This window comes from Rhinatrema bivittatum, chromosome 4 (genome assembly GCF_901001135.1).
Source record: "Rhinatrema bivittatum chromosome 4, aRhiBiv1.1, whole genome shotgun sequence".
NCBI lineage: Eukaryota > Metazoa > Chordata > Amphibia > Gymnophiona > Rhinatrematidae > Rhinatrema > Rhinatrema bivittatum.
In genome coordinates this window covers 468,062,270-468,082,108 of record NC_042618.1, presented here as the reverse complement: position 1 = coordinate 468,082,108, position 19,839 = coordinate 468,062,270, and the positions used below count along the sequence as shown (strand labels likewise).

At 47.0% G+C, this 19,839-nt stretch overlaps 1 protein-coding gene across 1 annotated transcript; it reads left to right on the top strand.

Annotated features, from left to right (window-relative positions):
* The first annotated feature begins 257 nt into the window (after positions 1-257).
* KCNMB4 (potassium calcium-activated channel subfamily M regulatory beta subunit 4) lies at positions 258-19,494 on the top strand. Its single transcript, XM_029597185.1, has 3 exons — positions 258-1,469; positions 3,947-4,074; positions 18,552-19,494. The coding sequence occupies exons 1-3, from the start codon at positions 1,131-1,133 to the stop codon at positions 18,718-18,720; spliced, it is 636 nt and encodes a 211-aa protein (XP_029453045.1). The 5' UTR covers positions 258-1,130; the 3' UTR covers positions 18,721-19,494.
* Positions 19,495-19,839: the final 345 nt, after the last annotated feature.

The window sequence follows — 19,839 nt, the reverse complement described above, 5'->3', positions numbered from 1 at the left end:
GGGTCATCAGTCTTTTTTTTTTTTTTCTCCTTTTAAATGTAAAACCTCCATGAAGTCCCAGCCTTCTCGTGCAAGTCAAGGTAAAACGCTAAAATCAGAAGTGTAGCAAGATTCAAACTCCTGCATTGGTCCAACGAGGCCAGGGCGCGGAAATCAGGCTGAGGACGGGAGCGGCTCCTCCCCCACCCCTCGCTTCCGATGGCAGAGATGGGAGGCGGTGACGGCTCGGGGCTGTCGGACGGTGAATGTAGGTCACCTCGGCATTTGCACGCTTTTAGGATTAGGCTCCTACCGTTGCCAAATGGCTTTCCTGTATTGCGGAAGGACCGGGGGGCGACGTTCCAGCTGTAGACGAGGCGAGGGGAAAATGAGCCATTAAAAAACAAAACAAAAAACTTGCTGCGTGTCAAACTCTAAGGCAAGGGGACTGACCGCCAGCTTAATTATTTAGAACAAGATTATAACGGTGACGGGGTTGGGTGCAGTTTAGAATTGCTGTCGGTCAGGTAAATGCTGTTTGGCGTAAAACTGCAGCAGTAAACTCTTATCTAGCGTTGGGTAGAGAATGTATTTTTTGGGGGGGGGGATAAAGCAAAAGAACCAGGAGGGGCCGTTTGCCTTCTCGCAGGTCAGCTTGAGGAGAACCGTGCCCAAAGCCTGCAAACCGAACTGTTTGCTTATTTTCAAAACCAGCACCTAAAAAAGCGACGATTAATTCTTGACTTTTTTTTTTTTTTAAATCTGTTTGGGCTTTAGGGCAATGAGCGCAGCTGGTGCGGGAAGTTGCTGGCCAGGTCGGGCAAACCTCTACTGCCGCCGCCGCCGTCGTTCAGGGGGAGTGCGCCCCACTTTTCCAGAGCTCATTGCAACGCGCTAAAGCGAGCGCGCCTCTTTTACCATTAATCAGAAAAGAGATTCCCGGGCGCTAATCGATAAGAGGATCAGGCACGGCGGCAGCTCCGACCATTGGCAGGGAGAGAGGCGGGGGCCTCTTTTTTTAAGACTGGTGGAAAGCGATTATAGAAGTGGAGCCTGCCCGTGGCGGAGTTGTCGCTTTTTTTTTCCCGATTGCTTTTCGTTTGTTTCGTTCCTTTGTTAAACTTTGCCCGCAGCGCGGAGGAGGGGAAGCGATGGCCAAGATGCGGGCGGCGAACGCCTACTCGGAAGCCGAAGACAGAAGCTTGCGGCTCGGCTTCTGCCTGATGGGCTGCGGCCTGGCGGCGCTCCTCGTCCTGGGCTTCTGCTGGCTCGGCCCCGCCCTGCGCGAGCTCCGGGGCCAAGCGGCCAACTGCACGGTGCGCGCGGTGCGGCAGGCGCCCGGCGAGAGCTTCCCGTGCACCTTCCGCTGCGGCCCGGGCTGCGGGGGCACCGCGCGCTACCCGTGCCTGCAGGTCTACGTCACGCACGCGCGCTCCCGGGCCCCGGCCCTGCTGCACCAGGACGAGGCGCAGCTCCTGCGCAACCCCAAGGTAAGGGAGGAGCTGTGAAGGGCCCCGAGACAGGCAGAGCTGAAATCCCAGCAGTGGCCCGCGGGCCACTTCACTGGCACTTCTTAAGGATTTTACCTTTAGGGAGAGGGAGGTTTCATTTAACACTGGGACCCCTCTAAGCAAGGAGTTGCCTTGTATTTAAGGGTACTGTACTGACATGGTGTTGCTTTTTTGTTAGTCTGCACAGGTCCCTGATAATGACTCCTCCCTGCAGACCTTTTCTGCTTTCTGAATTCTGATTGTGTTTTGCATGGAGCGACCAAGGTACTTGGCAGTATTCTGAATATTTTCCTGAAATTAAGGGACTGGAATCATTGAAGCCCTAGAAGAGACAGAGCAGACTGATAAAAGTGCAGGATTCTTTCAGGAAAAAAAAACAAAAAACTATTGTGCAGAGGTGGAATTTGTCATTTATTTTGGTTCCCTGTGGGCTTGTGTGCACACATTGATGTCTGTAGAATCCTCTTTGCCGCCTGAAATAGAAGATTGCTAAGGGGTGTGTGTGATGCAGTAAACTCGGAGGGAATCCAGTATTATCTCAGCAGATTGCCCTATGCATTTGATTGGTTCGTAGTCTGCATGAGCTGCTATTTCACAAACAGTGTCACCCTCCGCCTGAGCCATCACATCCCATTGCATGCAAGGCACTTGTGTACTCTGGCAGTGTCAGGAGTTCAGAAGAATGTAGAAAGAAGCTGCAAGAATTGAAAAAGAAAGTCATTGAAATTGGTAATAGAGCATTATGCTTTAGTGTATGTATTCTTCACACATTGCACTGTGCTGTTTTTCCAGTTTCTTTTGTTTTTGAAAAACTGGAAAGATGCAGACCTCAATTTTATTAGAAACTGAGAACCTGAAAACATAAGAGGTGCCACTCTGGGCCAAACCAGTGTCCTGTCTCAGATCACCTGGCTGGAAGCATTTGGCAAGTTTTGAATGGGTCGTTTATTTGTTTGTTTCTTTTTTATATACCGACATTCGATCGAAATATCACATCGGTTTACATCGAAACATAACAAATAAGGCATGAACTGCTTATTTTTACATTGCAACAAGTTGATTTCCTGTTGCTCGCCCCTCCAGAAGAGATGGAAACCCACAAGGCTATTGGGCTAATACCTGCTAATGGTCCTGCCCTCCAGAAACTTAGCCAAACCTTTTGTAAATGTTCTGTTAACCTTGACCAGTAACAAATTCCACAGCTTAATTATGCATTAATTGGAAAAAAAAAAAAAAGAACTTTTTTCTTAAATGTGTTTAATTTTATTTATTTATAGTTTTTTATATACCGACATTCATTAAGAAAATCATCATGTCGGTTTCCATACAACGAGAATTCAGCCAAAGTGGCTTTACAACTGATATGAGAACTAGGGGGGTGGGGGTAGACAAAGGAATTTGTGAACAGATAATAAATGCAAAAAACAAAATTATATACAATCAATGTGCGAGGGGAGGGGGCAAAGAGCTGCAGCGTTAGGAGGATGGGAGTAGATATACAGCAGAGGAGCGAGGGGTGAAAAGGAGAAGGGGGGGGGATAAAGCAGGGTGGGGGGTAAGCGGTGCATTCAATGCAATTACGTGGGAGAGGACTAGGAGGGGGTGGGAGGGCGAGTGTGTGGGGCAGACAGAGAAGGGGAGCGGTGCAGGTGTTAATCAGAGGCGAGTGTGACTAGCCAAGTCTTAAGTTTCTGTCTGAATTTCTTTGGGCAAGTCTCAAGGCGTAGCTGGGTAGGCATTGAGTTCCACAAGGGAGGTCCAGCCAATGAGAGGGAGCGTTGTTTGGTGGCTGTGAGTTGGGAGAGTTTTGGAGAGGGAGTGTGTATAGTTCTAGTGGGACGGATATGCGGCGTGTCTGTGAACCAGAGCATATTTGGATCGTGTATGGCTTTGTGAATGAGGGTAAGGGTCTTGAATTGTATTCTTGAGGAGGTAGGGAGCCAGCGAAGTTGTTTTTGAGGATGGGTGTGAGGTGTTCCTTTCTGCGTGCGTCTGTTAATATGCGCGCGGCTGCGTTTTGTAGCGGCTGTAATGGGGCTGTGGTATTCTTAGGTAGGCCTAGGAGGAGTGCGTTTGCATAGTCTAGTTTAGATAGGATGAGGGCTTGTAGGACTCTTCTAAAGTCGCTAGCATGAAGGATTGGCTTGAGTTTTTTGAGTTTTCTTGTTGAACAGAATTTTTCTACCAGTTCCTTTCATAGAGTGTCCCTCGTTTAAGATAAAATGCACACGCTTACCCTTTGATTTTTACATGTGCACGTGGTGTTTGGCCCACGTTCTGCTGCCCACAGGTATCCCTTTGGGAATGAGCTGGAAGGTACGCGGATACAAAAGCAGCCAGCGTGCCAATGAAACATTTCCCCTTCTTTGCTTGGAAGAATGAGAGAATCAGCAGGGACATGCGTCCCGTGTCATCCCGCATGGAAATAACAGCAGTTTTCTGGGTTCTCTTCACAGTGCTCCTACATTCCCCCGTGCGAAAGAGACAACCAAAAGAATTCCGAAAGCGTGCTGCACCACCAGAAGTACTGGAGGGAAGACGTCGGCTCTCAGCCCTTCGTCTGCTACTTTAATCAGCATCAAAGGTAAATCGGCGTCTGCCAGTGCATGGGTCACCACGCTGTCCCCTCCCTCTCCCAAACCAGAGCCCACCCCGGGAGCCACCGGGTCCCAAAAATTCGCAAGCCCACTGCAAAACAGCCTTGCTTCGTAGCCAAAAGATGTCTTCCCCAGCTGTGATAGTGTTGGCTCCTGTGTGCAGCCCAAGCTGTCGTTGTCTTGGTGTTGCATTTTTTTGGGTGGAATGTCCCCCCGTGATGGGGTGGCCCTCTCAAGCTCTGCCTGTCAGTCTCACTTATCTGCGAGGATAGTAGGTGCCTGCAATCACCTACCGGTAGCGCTGGCGGCAACCAAAACGGTGACAGAAGCTATGCACACGCGGAGCGGTGGTGAGTGCGAGGGAGAGAGAGGACAGAGAGAGAACCTGGGGCTCTGTCAGAGCAGGGGCCTTTACCTGCCAACAGCTGCCGTGGTCCGATCTTAACCCCCATCCCAAGCCCCCTGCTCAGCCTTTGGGGGACCACTGGTCTAGAAATCCCACCGACTTTTCTCACCTCTTCCTTTCTTCTCACTTATTTTACAAACTTGCATGCCTGCTACTGCCTTGTAAGATTAAGCAGCTTGAAATAAAACGATCCGCGGTCAAAGCAAAATGCTTGTTCCTCCAAGTCCCACAGCAGAGTAACACGGCCAGCAGATGCAAAGCAGTCTGTACCTAATCCATACAGATATAAGGCAACTAAAAATGCAATAAAATACGGCTTCTTTGTAAGGAGATGGCTCAAAGGTACTTCTGTGCCAGCTTGTGTCCTCCTCTCATCTCCCCCGCTCTGTGAAAAGAGCGCATAGGGAAGGGTGGTCCCTGGCATTTCATTTACAGCTTGGAGTGACGGCAATAATATGCAGATGGAAACAGCCCAGTACAGCTGTGCAGCGACGTGTCCTCGGCCAGGGTCCGTGGTCCCTTCTGCAACCTGGTGCTTTGCACCCCGAGTCTGGCCACGGGGGGGGGGGGGGTGTCACCTTTGCACAATGGCCGCGACCTGCCCAGCTCCCACCACCCAAACCCGGTGCTGCGAACGCTGCCTGCTATTTCCTTCGGGGTTATAAAAACTTGTAAAGACGCGCAGAGCGTCTGTTCATCGTCCGCACGTATCGAGGATCAGTAGGCATGTTTTGCTGCAGATTTTTGAAATAATCTCATGTTATTAGTAAGCATTGCAAGCCAAGACATGCAGAAGAAGTAATGTAGCAGGAAATGTAATAATTGTAAATGGCAGGTGCTCAGAATTCAGTGACGGGCAGAACTGTGCTGAGTCTTTTTAAAAACGCTGCCTCTGTACCAGCGGAGGAAGCGTATCCCGCCGCAGGAATTGGGGGAGGGAAGGGGGGGGGGGTTTAATGGAAGAGGACGGAGACCTTCCTTGCCTCTGCTCTTGCTGTAAGCTGTCGGCCCCAGGGGGGGTGGGGAACCTTTCGTCCTCGTGGGATTTTCAAGATGTCCCTTGCTGAGTTTGCCTGCACTGCTTTAATTGTATCCAAATCGGTCTCATTGATATTTATTATTAGGATATCCTGAAGACCCAACCGCTTTCTGGCCCCTGGGGGACCCACCGTTCCCCCACCCACTGCTCCTAGCCTAGAAGAACATAAACCTAGTTTGTTTATTCCTTTATCAGGCAGGAGGTTACGAAAATAGATGGAAAATGTTTTTAAAGCACCTGCCAGAAAGAATCAAGCCATGATGCCATTCTGCCGGTGAAGATGTGCTACCGATTAGTACTCATCACTCGTAAGTGAAATTTGTCAGCATTGGTGAATGCAGGCATACTATTAGTCCTTTCCAGCGACTTCCTACATTTCTTAGCCAGATTTAATCAATCGGAGCACCTTGGAAGGCTCTTGAACTGTAGATGTGCATTAAAAAAAAGAATGTAAAGCCATTTTTACTTTCTTTTGCAGTTTGTTCAGTCTGTTGGCAAAGCAAGGCGCGAGAGTGGTGCAGGCTGCGTGCATGAAGGAAGGGGAGGTGTCAGATTAGCACCTGTACAGGCAGTGATCCTTGCCTGTCATCAGCTGCACTATCGCTGCCACCTGGGCACTGCTGCTAGCACTTACTAGGACTGTGCAGGGGGGGGGGGGGGGAAATGTATTTCATGTTTTTTGTTCTGTTTTTGAGGTTTTTACCCCACAAACTTTGTTTTGTTTAATGTTTAATTCGTTTCTTTTAAAAGAAAATGGACCCTTCCCCCCCCCCCCCCCCCCCCCCAGCTCCACTTAAGCCAATCCAGTGGGGATCCGCTGGCAAGGACTAGGCCCAGGCTGAAGCCTCGGCCTTGTGCAGGCCTAGGCCACGATAGGTCACTGCAACCTCAGCCTAGGCTGTACCCAAGCCTGAGGCTTGGAGGCCTGGTCCCAATGCCTCTGCCTCAGCTGGGTACCGACACCCGGGCCAAAGCCCAGGCCCTGGCCTGATGCCAGGGCCCAGTCCAGTGACTGGATCCTGATGCCTGTGGCTCAGCCTAGACCAAAGTGCACGCTGGAGACCGGGTCCAGGCCCAATGCCACGGCCTGGAGACCAGCTGCCGACGCCTGGTCCTTGGCTCAGGCCTGATGCTGGGTCCTGATACCTGGGCCTAGACCAGAGCCCAGAGCCCAATCTAGAGTTTAGGTTCCGTCACCTGGGCCCAACACCTAGGCCTCAGCCTAGAGGCCCTGAGGCCAGATCCTCCTTTTCTTTCTTCAAATCATACCATTCTCTGGGGATGCGTCACAGTAAATGAACACCGGCGCATCCTTCTTAGTGGAGGACGCCATTTTGCTGTATGGCAGGCATTGGGACCTGTTTTCCAGGCTGGGCCCCGGTGTCAGGCCTGGGCTTGAGCCGAGGCCCAGGCATCGAGACCCATCTTGGCTTCGGATCCCTGATGGATCAGGTAAGTGAGGTGGCAAAATTTCCTGACCCCGGCATCATTTTTTGGGGTGACCTGGTCCTTTGCTCGGATCTTAGCCAAGGTACTAGCGTTGGGCCTAGGCCGAGACCCCTCGTTATGCTTGGGCAAGGCTGTGGCCCCCTGCTTTGGGCCTTTGCCTATGCGGGCATAGGTGTAGGCCTGATGGGAGATTTTAACCAAATTAAACAAATAGGATTTCTTTAATTCGAAGGCACCTTAATTTGTCCCGTTCCCCCCCCCCCCCCCCCTTCCCTGGAAAAAGTGAATTGGCCCTTATTCGTAGCATTTTTCAAATTTGGTTAAAATGAATGCACATCCCTAGCACTTATAACAGAGGATGTGGTGTTGCATTTATCACCTTCAAAAGTCATCCCGGCAATGAGACAAGTTCATGCTACAATCAAACCTCAGCTTAGGGGGTAATCAACAGCGACCTTGGTGCATGGCAGGATGGCTGTTTGATGGATTGGGAAGAACGTAGCCACCTTCTTCTGCCATCACAAAATTAAAATAAATAATATTTGTAGGGCTGGCTTGGAGGCTCGCTGGCAGGGAACCTTGGTTAGATTCCTGAGCTGGGACTGCTTTTTGATACTGCCAGCGTTTTGGATGCTTAGAACATAAGAACATGCCATACTGGGTCAGACCAAGGGTCCATCAAGCCCAGCATCCTGTTTCCAACAGTGGCCAATCCAGGTCATAAGAACCTGGCAAGTACCCAAAAACTAAGTCTATTCCATGTAACCATTGCTAATGGCAGTGGCTATTCTCTAAGTGAACTTAATAGCGGGTAATGGATTTCTCCTCCAAGAACTTATCCAATCCTTTTTTAAACACAGCTATACAAACTGCACTAACCACATCCTCTGGCAACAAATTCCAGAGTTTAATTGTACGTTGAGTAAAAAAGAACTTTCTCCGATTAGTTTTAAATGTGCCCCATGCTAACTTCATGGAGTGCCCCCTAGTCTTTCTATTATCTGAAAGAGTAAATAACCGATTCACATCTACCCATTCTAAACCTCTCATAATTTTAAACATCTCTATCATATCCCCCCTCAGCCGTCTCTTCTCCAAGCTGAAAAGTCCTAACCTCTTTAGTCTTTCCTCACAGGGGAGCTGTTCCATTCCCCTTATCATTTTGGTTGCCCTTCTCTGTACCTTCTCCATCGCAATTATCTTTTTTTGAGATACGGTGACCAGAATTGTACACAGTATTCAAGGTGTGGTCTCACCATGGAGCGATACAGAGGCATTATGACATTTTCCGTTCTATTAACCATTCCCTTCCTAATAATTCCCAACATTCTGTTTGCTTTTTTGACTGCCGCAGCACACTGAGCCGACGATTTCAATGTGTTATCTACCCTGACGATTAGGCAGAGTTCATAGACCCTTAGAGGCGGTGGGAGCAGAAAGGAGGTCTCTGCTGTCGCTCTCCAGTGACCCAAGGAGCTACGTTCAAGGTCCGCGATTCCGTGTTCTGGAGGGAGCTGCGGTGCAGGGCCCTTTGTCTGCCAAGGACTATTGCTGTGATGGCTTGGGGAAGACTAAGTGGGAGGTGAGGGCAAACAATTTCACATCAAGGTTTAAGGCATCGTACGTAGCTCAACAGAAAAAGGCTGGTTCCAGTTCAGCTGGAAGTCCAAGAGAGCAGGAGGAGGCTGCCAAGTCAAAAAATACATTAAAAAAATATAATTTGTATTATTAAAAATCTTATCAGTTAATAGAAAATCATATTTCTATTTGTTTTAACAGTATGCGTATGTAACCCTTGAAGTTCAATTTTCTTTATGACTCCTTGTGTCTGAAACCTGCACTTTGATTCCCAACCCAGTATCAGAAATGAATCCACACGCTCTTTAGTGAGTAACAGTTTTGTCTTTACTGGAATGAATGACTGAAATAAATCTGTTCACTTCCTAAGCATCTGCATTTGTCATATAAACACATGTATATAGTACAAGAGAAAACTCAACTTTGTCATAACTCATGTTAAGTATTTCAACCAGAATCAGCATGTGATATAGCACCCGACCTTAAGCAGTCTCTGAACAAGCAAAGTCCCAGATTGTACCCTACTGTGTGTCCATTTGAATTTAGAGCTGAAGAGGGCGTCAGTACTGCTGCTTCAACTGCCAAATCCACAATACAGCAGCCTCTATCCAAAAGAAGAGCTTCAAATCCTGACAGGGCACAGTTCAACTACTCCCAAGTCGTCCACAGCAGGGTTCCAGAAAAGAGAACCTTAATCAGCACAGATAATATTTATTAGTTCAGAGCAGGGCAGGAACTCTGTTCAAGCTGAGCAGTGATCTGTTCGCACATGCTCAATACAATCCAATTTTTATAAATCTCTTTAGGTAAAGTAAAAAACAACTTCAATACATCTCAAAACAATGTTAACTAACATAAATACATTACACATGAATACAATTATAGAGGGCTGCTCACCTTAATCAGCACAGATAATATTTATTAGTTCAGAGCAGGGCAGGAACTCTGTTCAAGCTGAGCAGTGATCTGTTCGCACACGCTCAATACAATCCAATTTTGAATCTCCTTTCCCCCCCCTCAGCTCTTAAAGAGACAGCACTCTATTGTCAGTCTTTTCATGTCACAATGATGATTCAACATTTCTCTGCCCTAGTTCCTAGAGGTATGTTACACATATATTACATTGGGTTGTATGGATAGCTAGCGCATTATTATTTAATGATGCACCTAACCTATGGTTTGATTATTTTTCACCACAACTGCTTTACTAATCATTCATGGTTTACTCGACAGTAGGTGTTGCAATTTTATAAAATTACACAGCAGCCTCTGGTTGTGGTTAGCATCAGATGAAAAAGGTAAGCATAATATGGTACGGTCATAATTCCAAGCATATATACTGTTCTGGGTAGGACTGGATGGGTGAAATAGTCTCTTGACCTGATTTCAGGAAACTCAAACCCAAAAGCTGCAAATCTTGCCTCCACTCCTCCTGTCATCTCACTGAGGATTTCTAATTTTTATCGGGTTGTGAAGGACATTGCCTGCATGGCGTCCTGATCACCCAATTCAAGACGCAAAGTAGTATGGAGCGTGGTCTAAAATATAAGAAACCACCTGGAATTGTGGTCCTGAACTAAATCGTTCCCTAGGCCTCAGAGGTTTGAGGTCAGAGTGACTTGGACTGGCTAGCGGAGCATGTCCTGCTTCATAACGTCTTCCCAAATCCTTTTTTTGTTGGTTTTGCCTTTTATTCAAACCACGTTTGAGGACGTAGGGAACATAAGTTGCCTCAAAAAGGCATATCTGTTTCAATGTGAACCTCTTGCCTTTTTTTGTCAAATCTATTTGTGGCCTTGCCCCCACAAATTTGGCTAGGTCTGCAGGCCTGATTTTAGAAAATAAATAAATAAAAAAACATAGGAGTAAAAATTTTCATTTTGTTTAATTTCGTTACTGGGGTGTTCCCCCCCCCCCCCCAAATTTCATTTTGTTTGTTTATTTCATTTTCTTTAGTTTACAAAATGAAATAAATATAAAAAAAAAAATAGCCCCCCCAAAGATGCATTAAAAAGAAAGAGAAACGGGGCTTCCCCAGGCTGCCAGCCCCCACCACCCATCCCTCCCACCAGGATCCTCCCCAGCTCTTACTTACCCGGTCTGGGGGGATCTGCTGACGAGGCCTCAGCCTTGCAAAGGCCCAGGCTGTGATAGGTGATTGTGACCTCGGCCTACATCCTACACAAAGCCCAAGCTTCGAGGCCTGGTTCTCACACATCGGCCTTGGCCCAGTGCCTCGTCCTAGACCAAGGTCTGATGCCAGGTCCTGGTGCATTGGCCGGGTCCCGAAGCCTGGGTGCCTGCCTACACCCAGGCCCGGTCCAGAGACCGAGTCCCGACAATAACTACGTCCCTGGGTAAGTGCCTGGGTTAACTCTAGTATCTCTCTCTCTTTTTTTTTTTTCAATTTATAATTTTATTAAATTTCAAAAGTGGAGCAAGCAAACGAGAAGTCATGAACAATGAACCATTGCGTAACAAGGGGATAACATTGAGAACAATAAGAACAACGATATACAGAACTGGCTCCCCTATTTCCCCACATCCCCCCCCCCCATCCATGAGCACAGCCAAATTGTAACCGTAATGAGTCAGCAAACTTGCAGTTGGCAACAAGGAACGTGAGAACCTGTAAAGTCTAAGTGTAGGGTTGTTCAGTCCCTTAAATGCAGGTGGTATCACCCAATGCAGAAGGAAGCTTTGAGCCGGACTGCCCGGTTTCCCATTGTAGGTACGGTGTCCATGTCTCTCTGAACTTACAGGAAGAGTCGTGTAGTTCCGCTGTGCTGGCAGCCATTTTACAGTAGAAATGTACTTTGTTGTACCATAGCTAAAGATGGCACCTCAGTCTGCTTCCAAAGGCTGGCTATTGTGATCCTGGTGACAATAAAGACTTGTTGACAGAATGCTCTGTGTTGTTTCTCCAAGGGAATGGGTCTTGTATTCCATGTATGCCTAAACTATTCTCGATCCACAACGCAACCTTTTTCCATAGTGGCTGTACATTGTCACAGTGCCAACACATGTGAAGGAATGTCCCAAGTTGGCCACAGGCTCTCCAACAGCGATCACTCATGTGGGGGAGTCGTTGTTGTAGTGTGTGCGGTGTTATATACCACCGAGTGATGAGTTTATAACAGTTCTCCTGGAGTGTAGCCGACACAGAACACCTACGGGCTGATATATATATATATATATATCTGTGTCCAATCATCGGGGCTGATAGTGCTTCCCAGATCCTTTTCCCATTTCATAACATGGGTAAATGGCTGAGTCTCGATACCCATTAATAAGACATACAGTTTGGAAATCACCCCCTTCTTTTTATCTGTGTCCTCACATAAATGTTCTAAGAATGTTTTGCCCATCGACAAAGATTTATAAATGGAAGGCATACGTAGAGAATGAGTGATCTGGCTGCCCGCCAGGAAATCCACTGGTGGAAGCCGGTACAACTGTTGCAGTTCTAGCCAGGACATAAATGTTCTATAGTGTGATTTCCTTTCGCCTGCCAGGTATGAAAGGAGCTGTTGCTCTGCCCTGGAATAAAAATAAGTCCTAGTGCCGACTAAACGCATTTTCCACTTGGTCCATATTTTCATGGTTGTTTCTAGGGCCATAGCCTGCTTCCCTTGGGGAGGCCATGTATCACGCGGTTGCCAAAGCATCACCACCAGTGGAGTTCCCCCCCCCCCCTTAGTAAATATTCTTCAAACTGTACCCACTGTTTTACATAGCCTTTTCTATGCATATCGGTGATGGCGATCAGCTGAGCTGCTGCGTAGTAATGCTCCAAGTTAGGCCCTCCGAGGCCTCCTCTATCCCTTGGTTGGTAAAGTAGTCATCTAGCAACCCGCAGAGGCCGTCTGTGCCAGATAAAATCAAATAAAATCTTTTGCCTAGATCGTAAAATGGCGCTACTAATAAAAACGGGTAGAGTATTAAACAGATATAGGAGTCTAGGTAATACGTTCATTTTCACTATGGCCATCCGTCCCAGCCAGGAATATGATTCTCGATCCCATTTTTTGAAGGTCACGTTTTAATGCGCCAATAAGAGGGGTATAGTTACGGTGAAATAGCTTCCGAACATCTGGACCAATATGCACTCCTAAATATTTAAGCGAGTTGGTTGCTATCTTAAAGGGTTAGCTCCTCTGCACCGTCTGGATTACTGATGGGTCAGCTGAGACATTCAGTAGTTCAGTTTTATCCAGATTAATTTTAAATCCAGAGAAGCTGCTAAATGCTTGTATTTCTGCAGTTACTCCTTGTAAGGACTTAAGGGGATTAGTAAGGGTCATGAGGATGTCATCTGCGAATAATGATAGTTTAAGTTGTGACGTCCCTAGAACTATTCTCTCAATCTGATCCGTCTCCCTGATTCTGGTAGTAAATGGTTCTACAAAGAGAGCGAACAGGATGGGGGATAATGGGCAACCCTTGTAAAAAAGTATTCTGACTATTATTTGGGGCATATAGGTTAACAACAGTAAATAATTTCCTATCAATTAGGATTTTCAAAAATTGGTATCATCCCAATGGATCAGCAATAGGACGCTATTGCGCTTGACACAGCATGAATCCACCAGTTAATTAACTGATCTTGAATAGCGTTATCCCAACGGCCGAGCGAACCGCGCTTAAAGTTCTGTAAAAGCTTGCCTTTCTCCCTGACAGACGGTACAGTGGGAACTAAAATCAATTTATTTGTCCTTGGTTGCCTGACAATATGTACACATGTATAGTGAAAGTTGCTTTTGGCAGGGAGAATCCTTTACTATTAGCACATATATTGCACATGACTAAAAATCGATTTCTGTCATTCTTTTGTCCAGTAGCTTCACGGAAATAGTGCTCCTCGAGACAGATAATATTGGCTCCAATCTCACTGACTTGTCTTATGGTGGTCAATGTTCAAACTTCCCCTGGGAAAGGCAGTAGGTGAAACGAGGATCCTTGTCGGAGGTTCTTCAAGTCTGAATTTCAACATTGGCTCTGTGTTAAAAACTTTTGTAAATGGATTAAATTCAGTTTAATCTACACTTTAAGTTGATTTGCCTAATGGATATGCACTAATCTTAATGTTGTTAAAGTATGAGTGTGGTATGTGTGCATATTCTATGAAATAATTTGTGTATTTTTGGTATCTCAATATATTTAAAACATTTTCTGATTGTATGTATATAGTTTCATTTATACATTATGTAATATTTTTTCCAAAATATTACATAAGTGACGGCAGAAGAAGACCATACGGCCCATCCAGTCTGCCCAGCAAGCTTTCACAGTTATTTTTCTCATACGTATCTGTTACTCTGACCGCTGAGGTCAGGGCTCTTATTGGTAACTTTTTGGTTCTAATTTTCCTTCCCCCCCCCCCCTGCCATTGATGTAGAGAGCAGTGCTGGAGCTGCATAAAAGTGAAGTATCAAGCCTAATTGGTTAGGGGTAGTAACCATCATAAGAAGCAATCTACACCCATGCTTATTTATTTACCCAGCCTGTGCAATTTAGTCCTTGTTGGTTGTTGTCTGAATATAAATAATCTTTTCTTCATTCCCTCCTGCCGTTGAAGCAATGAGCTGACTGTATATGTATTCAAAGTGAAGTATCAGGCTTGATTGGTTCGGGGTAGTAACCGCCGCAACAAGCAAGCTACTCCCACGCTTATTTGTTTACCCAGACTGTGTAATTCAATCCTAGTTGGTAGTTGTCTGACTGTAAATCCTCTTATCTTCATTCCCCCTTGCCATCGAAGCAGTGAGCTGTGCTATATATGTATTCAAAGTGAAGTATCAGGCTTAATTGGTTTGGGGTAGTAACCACCGCAACAAGCAAGCTACTCCCACGCTTATTTGTGAATGCAAATCCTTTGTCCCACATTTCCTCTTGCAGTGGAAGCATAGGGCAATGTTGGAGTCGCATTAATTGTGTTTCCCTGTACGTACCCGGATCAGTCCAGACCGCGGGTTGAGCCTCCTGTCCAGCAGATGGAGACAGACCAAAACGGTGAGGCTATCCTATAACAGGACAGACCCTACCTTGCAGTCCTTCAGTATTTGTCTGTCTCCAGCAGATGCCGGCAGCTCACCCTGCGGTTCCCTGGCTTTCTCACTTAGTCTTTACCCACTGGGCTTTCCTTTCTTCTATTTCTGTCAGGATCAAGCAAGTATTCCTTAATATTAAAAAAAAAAAAGGGAAAAAGTTTGGTTGGACTTTTGTTTCTTCAGGAGGCAGCGCTGTCTCCTCGCTCTTGGGGAGACTAAGGGGGCTTTGCCCCTTGTGTGATACAGCCTAGGCTCCTTTCCCGCTGACCGTTGATTTGGGGTGATACTGGTGGTCCAGTCACTCCCCCTATATAGCTGCTCTATATCCCGGGACGCCCCATTCCCCGGCTGTGCCAGCAGGGACGTTCATTCTTCTTCCCCCCCCCCCCCCCTGGGAAATCCCGGCTGCATTTTTCGTCAGAATTTGTGCTATTAATGCACAAATCTTATTTGGCGAGTTTGCAGGAGGAGGAGGAGCCCGCCCCCACTGCACCGGATGCTCAGGGATCCATCGGAGTCTGGGAGGTCCTTGGGATGTCCCCCCCCGTCGTCCCCCCGGATCGTCCAGCTCCCCCTATGGCTCCAGACCTGGACCCTGATATGGATTTGTCTGGGACACTCCCCGCCTATTGAAGGGGATGACCCTCGAGTCTGCTTATTTCAGAGGGAAGAGCTGGAGCCGCTCATTGAGAGTCCTTCAGTGGATGCGCCTTCAGCCGCAATGCCAGATCACGTGGACGCGGGACTCGGGGCTCTTCCATGCACTTTTCTGTTCCATCCCATGCACAAGCTGATGCTTCTCCGGGAATGGGAAGCTCCGAGTGGGGAGCGCTATGCACAAGCTCTATCCTCTACCCGAAGATTGCCTGGAAATGCTGAAAATCCCTAAGGTGGATTCCTCTGTGGTGGCGGTCACTAAGCACACCACTATTCTGGTGGTGGGAGCCATGGCCTTAAAGGATGTTCAGGACCGCAAGCTAGAATTCTATCTCAAGCGCATCTTCGAGGTCTTGGCATTGGGAGTTCGAGCGACGATCTGCAGCAGTCTATACGTGTGTATCACTCTCCTTATGAGGTTCCTTCAGTTTTATAGGATGACCCCTTGTCCGTGAGCGTTGCATTCTGTGGAACACGTGAGCTAGCGCTACTTTCTTGCAGACTGCTAGAGAGCACATTTCCTTCCTTCTGTCTCTCCGTGCATGGATTGTAGTGCAGGCCATATACCATTTTGATGACTTTCCTTTGAAATGCCTCTATTAGTTCAGTGTTCGTTTTGTAGATCTGGTCCCCAGCAATGGTGGGGGTCTCACTGGAGACTTGTAGATAGGTAGCATTACTTCTTTTTCGAGTAATGACACCTCTCTGTATACATTCAAGTATACTATTAGCTTTCCAGCCTGCTTTGTCGCCCTGGCTGATTTGAAGTCATCAGAGATGACGACCCTTTGATGTCTTCCCTGTTTGGTGACTGATAGCTCTTCACCTCCAAAAAAAAGTATTTGACCCTTTATTTTCTGCATCTCAAATGCATGACTTAGCATTTTTGGGGGGATCAAAAGTATAGGCATAATTTTGACCATCTTCCCAATTTTTGTAGCCCTCTTTCATCTTATTTACTGCCCTAGATATGTCTGATCTGAAGAACATGTGCATGTCCTCTGTAAATAAGCCCATTTTCCCCATTTTCCCCTTCTCCACTGGCACTTATAGAAGAGGACTGGGTCTAGCTTTGGTCACTTTCATCCCTTCACCATAGTGAAGGCGATCCCGTTGACTGCCAGTCTCCAAGTACTGTTTCTCAACCAGCTTATTCTTCCGACTCCGAGATCGGCTCGTTATAGAGCCCTCCATACCTCATTTTAAAGTGTTTTTGTTAATTTGATTTTTCTCTTTGTTGGCCTGAACATTAAAGCTGCTGGTTGGCTGATTTATTGTCGCAAAAAAGGATTATAAACAAAGCACTAGCAGACATTTTTGGCCGATTCAATGGATGTTTCGTGCTACATGCACCGTAATTAGAGGGCACTAGAGTCTAGAATGGCTCTGTGTAAGGTGAAGAAAACCATTTATACTGTCACACATATGTTAATTTGGCCTCAGGACTGGGTGCATGTGCTGTGTGTGGGGAAGTAAATAACTGCGCTTTTGGCTCCTAGATGATTTCTCTACACCGATCTAGAGCGGCTAACCGGTTGAGATGCCTCATTGTGATTAATAAAATGGTAGTTATGCCTTCCTAGGGGCACATAAAATTAAAAAGAGCCCTGATGCTGGCTCTTTTTGTTCTCCTGGTACCAGCTCAAAAAAAATAATCAGGTAAGATGTTGGATTGGATCAGGCTCGGAGAGCAAAGGAGTGCATCATGCTGCAGGTCACATTTTCTCTCTGTGACCGTCCAACTGCTTTGACCTGAGGTGGAGTTGTTGCCAACTTCTGACCCTCTTCTACCAGCCTTTTCCTCATTGGTCCCATACAATGGCTGCATGGTTCCAGCTTATCAAACTTTTATTTATTTATTTATTTATTTAACATTTTTCTATACCGACCTTCATGGTTAAATCCCAGTTACCCTTCTCCAGTATCTACAGTAAAAACAACAGAATGAGTCACTGGATTCAGCTGCAAAATCTTAAAGAGCCTCCCTTGTATACACATATTCTACACTGTGATTACGGCAAACACAATTAGGGCTCCCCTAGCTCCAGGACCACACACTGAGCCCAGGAGAAAACTGGGTGGTGCTCACTGGTTGCCCTGAGTCCATCATCAAAAAGGGTCCTTCTGGCCGGAAATTGTCCTTTTTAGCCAGCTGCGTCCGTAATCCCCCTAAGGCTTCTGATAAGAGCAAATGAGAGGCTAATTCTGGACTAGACACAGGCGGCCTCGTGGGATCTTCCTAGAACCCAGGGATGGGTCCTGCTCCCTTAAAGGTCGATTTTAAAATGCCATCACGTGGAAATCCTAGCATTTTCAAAACAGCCCGGCCACGCATGTATCTGCCGGTACGTGCAGAAGTGCCAGCAGAGCAAATAGGGGCGGATCGGAGGCCAGCTGGGACAGCGCCATTTTGCACTGTCCCGGTGACTCGCGCACCAGCAGCCAGCCAGCGTGCGCAACTCACTTCACCTTGGAAGATGAAGTTAAGTTGCAAAACAAAAAAATATTCTAATGGGGGAGGGGTTAGGGGTCAGGAAGGAGAGGGGAAAAGGGAGAAAGAGCAGGTAGGGGGATAGGGAACTGGGGATATCCCAATTGCATCGCTGGGCGCTTTTTAAGAAAATCCCCCCCTTGCGCACATGCACGCGCCAATATAAAATCGTGTGCACGCGTGCGCGGGTATCAGATTTTATAATATGAGCTTGTCGTCGCGCGCATGCTATAAAATCGGTACATCCATGTGCATGAGACAGGAACTGCGCGCACGTGGACGCATGCGGGCTTTTCAAATGTACCCGTTAGGCTCCAACCTCCTCCTCTCCAAAATCTCTCCCCCCACTCAGATTCATAAATATAGACGCAGGGTATGAAAGAATAGGACAGTTATAGGTCATCCTGAACTGCAGAACTGTATGTCCCCCGAGTCTAATGGTATATATTATGCAGTAGAGGTGACGTGCAACTAAAGGTTTATCTACAGCCACCAAATTTCCACCTCAGCGACATTAATATTCTGCTGTTTGAGGTTTTTTTCTAAATCTCTTACACACAACATCTTTATCTTTTTTTTTCCTTAATTCCCTGTTCCCTAAGTCCAGTTCTGCAAAATTGCTGAAGCGTGAGATTGTTCAGTGTCTGAAGATAAAGCAGCTGAGACGTTTTCTGTCTTATGCTGAAATAAAGAGATTTGGGGCTGGGTTGGGTGATGTCTCATTTGCAGGCTTAGGGGCAGGACATCGGCCCGGTGTCCTCATGCTGCTGACCTCTCTCTCTTTTCCTCCGCAGGCCGGACGATGTGCTGCTGAGACACACTCATGACTGGAGCGTCCTCTTGCACTGCTGCCTCTGGCCGCTACTCGTCTTCCTTGTTGGAGGCCTCATCGTGCTCCTGACCGTCTGTGCAAAGAATTTGGCAGTCAGAGCAGAAGCCATTAAAAAGAGAAAATATTCCTAATGGGAAATGGATGCAAAAAAAAAAATAAATAAATCCAAGAAACGTAGGTGCGGCATCTGCTATCCCCTTCAAACTTTGTGCCAGTTATTGTATTAGTTTGTACATTTGGGCAAAACTCTGTGCTGGGTACACCTGAAGATGATTTTGTAAGGAAATGGCAGAAGAAAATTTGCTTTCAGACTTTCATGAACTGCTGCTTGTACCCGAGGAACGCGGAGACGCACCGGAGCCAAAAATGTTAGCGGAGCTTAAAGCTGTGGCTGGTTGCTCAGTTGGGCAGAATTGTTGCATCGAAGGCCTTGCCTTTTGTTTGGTGTTAACCGCGTACTAACAAGCTCTGGTGTTTAACTTTGCTGCCTCGTGCGCTCGAAACGTTTTAAACAAGGAAAATAACAAAAGAGTGCTTTCCGTTGTGGTTGGGGCTTTGCTTCCGTTGCAGACGGGAACCTGCTGCAGTGGCTAAAGTCTGAGAGAAGCCCGAGCGTTATTCTCACCCCTTCACTCTAGTTAAGTAGACCCTTTTTGTTACGAGGATGTCATTCCGTGGGTAATGAATGGTGTAATATGCCCCCATCACACCTTTGGGGACCTTTAACGCCAAAGGGGTGTAAAAAATTATGCAGAGGAGGAGGCGGCGGCAGAGCATTGAGCAGAGATGACTCTTATCCTATGGTGTGTGTAAAACACTCATGAGCGCTAACACACAGGACGTTAGCTGGGATGGTCCCATTCTAACAACAACCAAAAAAAAAAAAAAAGCTTGATGCTAGAAAATTAGACACGGCGCTAAGGGAGGAAAAGACAAGAATGGCGTTGCTAATAAAAGTGGCTCTTCTGTACTACCTCCGGAGAGAGAGAAGAACAGGGAGCACCAAGAAAAGGTGGCAGAAAGCTCTAGAACTCATCCCGGCCCGAGGCTGAGAGCTTGCCCTTACCTGTGACACCCCGAGGAAGATTTCCCTGGCACGGTGCAGGTAGCAGGAAGGGCACTAGCAGCGAATCGGAGAGGTCCAGATCAGACTCCGCGTAGCCTGACTCATGAGTGAGCTTCACTTTCAGGCCTGGTTGTGCCCTATAGAATCTCCTCTCTCTCTCTCGCTCAGTGACCTGAAATGTCTT

Bases quoted from the DNA above. Each gene is read 5' to 3' on its own strand.
- KCNMB4 (XM_029597185.1), top strand. From the start codon at position 1,131: ATGGCCAAGATGCGGGCGGCGAACGCCTACTCGGAAGCCGAAGACAGA. The intron at 1,470-3,946 runs GTAAGGGAGGAG...TTCTCTTCACAG, and splicing joins AGCTCCTGCGCAACCCCAAG to TGCTCCTACATTCCCCCGTG. The intron at 4,075-18,551 runs GTAAATCGGCGT...TTTCCTCCGCAG, and splicing joins TACTTTAATCAGCATCAAAG to GCCGGACGATGTGCTGCTGA.